The 6,513-nt window shown below is 45.3% G+C and overlaps 1 protein-coding gene across 1 annotated transcript in view; it reads right to left on the reverse strand.

Moving 5' to 3' along the window:
• Window positions 1-6,513, reverse strand: part of DDX51 (DEAD-box helicase 51) — a 34,029-nt gene that overhangs the window by 7,982 nt on the left and 19,534 nt on the right. The window contains exons 10-15 of the mRNA XM_019506895.1: window positions 5,642-5,840; window positions 4,117-4,232; window positions 3,733-3,849; window positions 2,678-2,779; window positions 1,392-1,455; window positions 618-752 (exon numbers count right to left, since the gene is read on the reverse strand). Coding sequence (XP_019362440.1) covers window positions 618-752; window positions 1,392-1,455; window positions 2,678-2,779; window positions 3,733-3,849; window positions 4,117-4,232; window positions 5,642-5,840 — 733 coding nt within the window. The remainder of the gene's footprint in view (window positions 1-617; window positions 753-1,391; window positions 1,456-2,677; window positions 2,780-3,732; window positions 3,850-4,116; window positions 4,233-5,641; window positions 5,841-6,513) is intronic.

A 6,513-nucleotide genomic window follows, 5' to 3' on the forward strand; every position in this document is an offset into this window, starting at 1 on the left:
AGGGGGACTATGGTGAATTCTGGGGTGGCTGTAGCCCCCCGCCCCGTAGTCCTGGTCCCAGTGCCACCACCACCTGCCCCAAGTGCAGCCCTGGCCCAACCCTTCCTGGGAAGAGCCCGGAACCAGCACCGAGCATGTAGGAGGCAGCTCACCTTCACCCTGTGCGCAAATTCAGGGAGCATGTACCTCTATGCCTCCCCTGGGGAAGCGTGCAGTGGTGGGAGCCACCCTTAACCTCCCTGCACCCCCTGGACAAGCCACTCGTGGCTCTGTCATGTGCCCTGCCCCAGCTGGGCAGCGTCTGCCACTGCTCCAACCCCAGCCCCACTCCTTCCCTCCCTCCCTCACCACAGAGCCCTCCATCAGCCCCTCCCATTCCCCATGCCCCTTCACCCCAACTTACTTACCAGGCAGACACTACTTTCCAAACAAGGAGTAGTGCATGCTGAGGCTGCGGGCATGCATGCGGCATTTATCAGGGATATTATCGGCCGCATCAACCAAAAAAAGCCAATTGCCAATGATATCAATTTTCTTTTTATCGCTGCTGATATGATATGGAACAATGTATCAGTACCCCTCTATTTTATTTTGTAGCTCCTCCATCCTGTGCTTACCTTGACAGTTTTCTGGAGCTGGGACAGTGCTTCCTCATACCTCTCTAACAATGACTTTAAGTACTCACTCTTTACCAGCTGCTTCCCCAGCTCTGGGAAGCCAGCATCCCTCAGCATCTGCAAGAACTTCTGCTCCTGCAGAGCAAATCAATACAGAAAGTTAAGGGGAGGAAGATTCTCGAGATAAATCCCTTATCTCATTTTTTCAACCAAGGGTGTTTTGAACTGTGAAGTGGTGAAGTAAGCAGGCTGAGGAGGCTTGGGTCGGAAATGAGTGACTGAAACTTAAACCAAGCATAAGCTCAATCTTGAGGGAGTTTAATGCTTAATTAGACTGAGTTTGCACTATCTTGAAACTCCTTAAGAATCTGCAGGCAAAGCCTGGAATACAGCGTTTGTCAGCGGGCAAGGCAATGAGAGGGTGCATTTCCAGTATTGGTGTAGAAACCTGGGCATACCACTTATATCAGCATGTGAATAGAAACACTGGTGCTAAATCACTGCCTGAATTACTGATTGAATATCCAAGTCATAATGCTCCACGTATTCAAGATTGGGCATCTTACAATTATGAATAATTTGTATGAAAGACATGTGGCAATGCTACACAGATATTAATGACAGCAAAGCATCCCTAAACAGAACTAGGCTGGAAGCCAGTTACGAATTGGGGGAGGGGAAAGAGTGGCAGAGATTACACTCCTCCACTTCCTCATCTTCTTTCTCTGTGCTTCACTTGAGAAAGAAGTGGCAATAACCATAGCAGTAACCTACCTGCACTTTGAGGAGCATAGTGAATGCCAACCCTGCCCTTCCAGCTCGAGCTGTTCTTCCAACTCTGAAATCAGACAAACATATATGTCAACCTGTCACAGCAATACAGGCATAACTGTCCGCATCACAGCTGCAGAATATTCCTTTTATTATATACCTGCACTGAGTTCTCTCAATAGCATGAGTCAGCACTGAAGAAAATGCCAAGAACTCACCTGAGATGCTCACTGGCCCTCAACTGTCTGATTTTGGAATTACCTAAACTTCACAGAAATCTGAATTGTTTCTGTCATGCCCCGATTCAATTTGGTGGAGATTCAGCCCAATCAGTGGCCAAATCTCTGAATCTAAATTGAAATCAGGAGACCCTTTAATCTCTCTGAATTGAATCGGTACCCTCCAAATTGATTTGGAGAGACTCGGAAAGATTCGGAGATTCAGACAGAGACAGTGTTTTCTACATACCTCTAGGTAGCAGGGGGCTCATGAATACTGTGATGCTGGGATGCATGGGGTGTCCCACAGAAGTGTGGGGGGCTCCCCAGCATGCTTGGCAGCAGACCCGGAAGTGGACCAGAAGCACTTCTGCTCCACTTCTGGGTTTGCCGCTGAGCATGTGGGCCCTTCCCCCCCCCACTCCTGTGGGATGCTCCATGAGCCCCAGCTTCACAGCAATCATAAGCTGTGCCTGCTACCTCAAGGTATGTAGAAAAAAACTTTTAAAGCGGTGTCTATGGCTGAATTGCCGATTCTCTGAATCAGCATCGAATCTTCAGATTCAGCCAAATCAAATCAGGGACAGTGATCCAAATCAACAAATCAAATCACTGTCCCCGAGCCAAATTGAAACCTGAATCAAATAGGGCCCGCTTCGCACACCCCTAATGCCAACCAAGGCAGCTCTCTACATAAATGCACATTTGACATTTCAGGGCTTTCAGAGCATCAGTAGCTCACAGTGATTTCAATGTTGCTTATCACAGCCCCTGAAAAAAAAGATCAGGCCCACAACACTTGCAATAGTCCAGGGCAAGACCTATATTCCCTGTAAGCTAGGTCTGGTTTAATAAAGGAATGGCCCAACTTCAGTGTGGCATTGTGTCATTACAATGACTTATTAGGTTTGATGTCGATTGAAGAGCTACTTTGACACTGAATTAGCTAGTCACAAAAGGTCCCTGTAAACCCCACATTATAGACATTTCAGACAGATGTTAACAAGTCATATCTGAAAAGACAGATGTGAGCTCAGATGAGATCTTGCCTTGTATTCTTGACCCACTTACCGGTGAATGTATGTTCTGATGAACTGGGGGGCGTCATAATTTATTACATACTTCACTCCTTTAATGTCAATCCCTCGAGCAGTAGCATCTGTGCTGATTAACCTGTTTTTTAAAAAATATTTACATATTTAAATAATACATTACATATACATACACACATGGTAACTAGAATATCGGTACCATGCATTTCCAGTTCGGCCATATTGCATAGAACTGCCCAATGACTGCAAATTCTGAACACAGGTGGACATGGACACATCATAACACTGTACTAACATCCCTGTACAACGCAAGGGTGGAATTTTTGGTCAGGTAGTTCTGAAGTTGGAGTCAAACTCCTCTAAACCACTCTGAAAAGGCACCAAGATGTTTATGCTTGATGCGTTCAGCCCAATAGCAAAGGCAGCATTTGAACATGTGGGCTGTAGGAAAAAAAGGTTTAATCTGAAAGCATTTGTTTCTTTCAACAGTTTTCAAAAGCACTTAACAATAAGTACTCAATGCCCCTTTGATTATTACAGAAGAAAACATGTGAGGTAAGTGGTTTACCTACAGTCACACAGCTGCAAAGAGACACTAGACATCAGGAGCAGGACAGGTCTAGTAAAGTAATGCTGCTTCCATCCATTATGTCACCGTAATAAAATGGCATGTATTTTCTATTTGTTTGCCAACAAAGTAACTCATTTGATTGTGAAAAATCTCAGCCTTGCTGTGCACAATTACAGCATGTTTTGTGCAGCTACTGAATAAGAGTTTATTGCTACTGCTCATTATAAACAGGACATGTGCATGTGGGTAAGCAGGTAGATTCTAAAAGCCCATTTGCAGATGCAAGAATCACAACCACATGCTCAGCTATGATCAGTGCATATGGGCACAGGGCAGAACACATGAGTCTGGCTCCCCATCAGTTTACAAGTTGGTTCTTGTGACCTTCATTTTTCAGAGAGGTACTTTTTATTATGTATGTGGATTCATTACAATCTCTGTGTTGGCAGTACCTTGGCTTAGTGTTACAGGAAATGCTAAGAACACTTATCAGAGATGCTTACAGTTGTATTTTGCCCTGTTCAAACACCTTCAAGGTCTTCTGCCTCTCACTTGGAGTCAGCCTGGAAGAGAACTCAGCCACATTCACTCCACCAAAGGCTCGGACCAGCAGGAACAGCCTGTTTGGGGGCAAGAAAAGGAAGGAGAAAAAGATTTCAGAGTAATTTATTTACTCAACTGGGCCATATATGAATGGTGGGATCTACAGTGGGAGAGAAGCAGGGGGTGGAAAATACTGGACATGCCCTATTTACCCTCCCCACAGCATCCCCACTCTGCCACTATGAAAAAGGATACTGGGATAGATGGATCTATGGTCTGACCCAGTACACAGCAGTTCTGATGTATACAGTTCCACAATACAAATGGTCCATCAATGCTCTCACCTATGTGAAGTCTCCTTTGAGTTGGTAAAACACAGCACACGAGTGAACTTCATTGTCAGCATGAAATGTAGCAGGAACAAGGGCTTCGAATTCAAGTTACAGGGCACATAATATTGCTGCAAAGGACAAGGACACACATTCACTTTCAAAACATCAGTCCTCACATTGACTGTTGTCTCTGAAACCTATTTGCCTACACCTCTTCGTATAATATTCCTCCCAAACCCCTCCACTAGCAGAGAGAGTAACAGACCCACACTGGCACCCCTTTTGGGGCAAGCCACACAGGGAAAATAACGTGACTTGGTAGATACAACACAGGACTGAGGCCTGAGACTTCTGTTCCTGTCTTCTGATACTGATGTGCTTTGCAGCCTGAAGCAAGGAACAAGCAGCATGCCTCACTTCCCCAGTCTCTAAAAATACAATGTGTACCCATCTCTGTAATATGCCTTGAGATCTACAGCTGAGAAACACTACATATCACTGTACCTTCTGGTTGCCCACTGTGTAGCACTGCACTCCACCCTCCTGGAAGGGAACTAGCTATTTGTACTGGTGCAGGCTGGGAAGCAACTGGCTAAGCAGCAGCTCTATGGAAAAGGACCTGAGGGTTACAGTGGACAATAAGCCAATAAGATCCCATAGTGTGACCTCATTGCCAGGAAGGCTAATGGCATACTGGGCTGCATTAGTAGAAGTGTTGCCAGCAGTTCAAGGAGAGTCATTATATTCCCCTCCATTTGGCCCTGGTAAACCCACATCTGAAGTACTGAATCCAGTTTTGGGCTCCCCACTTCCAAAAGGATGTGGACCAGTTGGAAAGAGTCCAGCGGAAGGCAACAAAAATGGTAAGAGGGCTGGGGCACATGATGTATGAGGAGAAGCCGAGGGAACTGGGCTTATTTAGTCTGGAGAAGAGAAGACTGAGGGGGGATTTAATAGCAGCCTTCAACTACCTGAAGGGTAGATACAAAGAGGATGGAGCTAGATTGTACTTAGATGACAGAACAAGGAGCAATGGTTTCAAGTTGCAGCAAGGGAAGTTTAGGTTCAATATTAGGAAAACTCTCTCACTAGGAGCGTAGTAAAGCACTACACAGAGAGGTTTTTAAGACCTATGTAGCAAAGTCTTAGCTGGGATTGATCTAGTTGGGGATGGTCCTGCTTTGAGCAGGGGGTTGGACTAAATGACCTCCTGAAGTCCCTTCTAACCCTAATTTTTTATGATTCTATGTTTCTACCTAAAAAAGCATCCTGGGCTGATTAACAGGTAGCAATCCATCAGCAGGTATGTAAATGCAGAAGTAAGTCAGTAGGACATCTCTACATACTTGAGTAGTGCAAGACTGTATGCAGAAGAAAAGGGATAAAATTACAGGGAAAAATGTGACTTACTTCAGAGCAGATCAAACTGCTTTGAGTCTGACCTGCTCTTCAGGAAGAATCCTTGCAAGTACATCCTCTTCTAAAAAGGTGTCTGACAAGGTACTGTCTACTGCTGCTGAGGGATGTATCATCTTACCGAAAGCCCTTCGGGGAGGGTATATTTCTTTTCAGCATTCTGTTCTGCCACTGGTCCATCTGAGCTTGCTTGTTTCTCGGAGTAGACGGAGGTGAAGAGTCGAGGCTGGTACAAGCCCAGCTGCTGTAATTTCTCTGGGTTCCTAGTCAGTGTGGCTGAAAATAGTAGTTTCTGTAGTGGTATCTGGGGACAGCACAAACTGGAATAGACCATGGATGGCCATTTAGATTGGGGGCATAAAGGAAGAATCGGTGCTCCTTAAGCACTGTCAGATGCTTTTTGAGGGGAGCCAATAACTGGTCCTGATCCCATACTTCTCCTGCAAGTGTATTTTCAAAATTCCCATTGAGCTTGCTTAGCCAGCCCACCCTAATTAGCCCTGTAAAGGGAATAGCAGCTAAGAAATGTACACACAGCCTCCAATACATGTACCAGCTTCCCAAATGACCAGGCAATCTTAAACAGTCTTAAATTCTCCAACCTCTCCCCTCCTGTGTAGGGCTAAAAATATAAACCGGGGTGGGCAATTATTTTGGCTGGAGGGCTGCTTAACAAGTTTTGGTGAGATGTGGAGGGCCACAAAGGCAGCCCTGTTCCTTGACCTTGACCAGTGCCCCACCGTTGCCACCATCTTGGGACTGGAAGTCCCGCCCCCAACCCCTACCTTTGCCACAGAAGTCCCTCCCCTTGCCCCCAGAAGTACTCCTTTTGGGAAGGGGGTTTGTCATCTTGGAACAGGAAAAAAAACAAATTATATTCTAAAAATCAAATATTAGCAATAACATATTTTAATTTTATTTAAAAAAACATTTTTATCTTGGTTTGTGTGGTGCATACAGAGGCGGCTGCATAAAAGCTCAAAGTGAAGTTTT

Source organism: Gavialis gangeticus, unplaced genomic scaffold (assembly GCF_001723915.1).
Source record: "Gavialis gangeticus isolate Ggan-Ray unplaced genomic scaffold, GavGan_comp1, whole genome shotgun sequence".
Taxonomy (NCBI): Eukaryota; Metazoa; Chordata; order Crocodylia; family Gavialidae; genus Gavialis; species Gavialis gangeticus.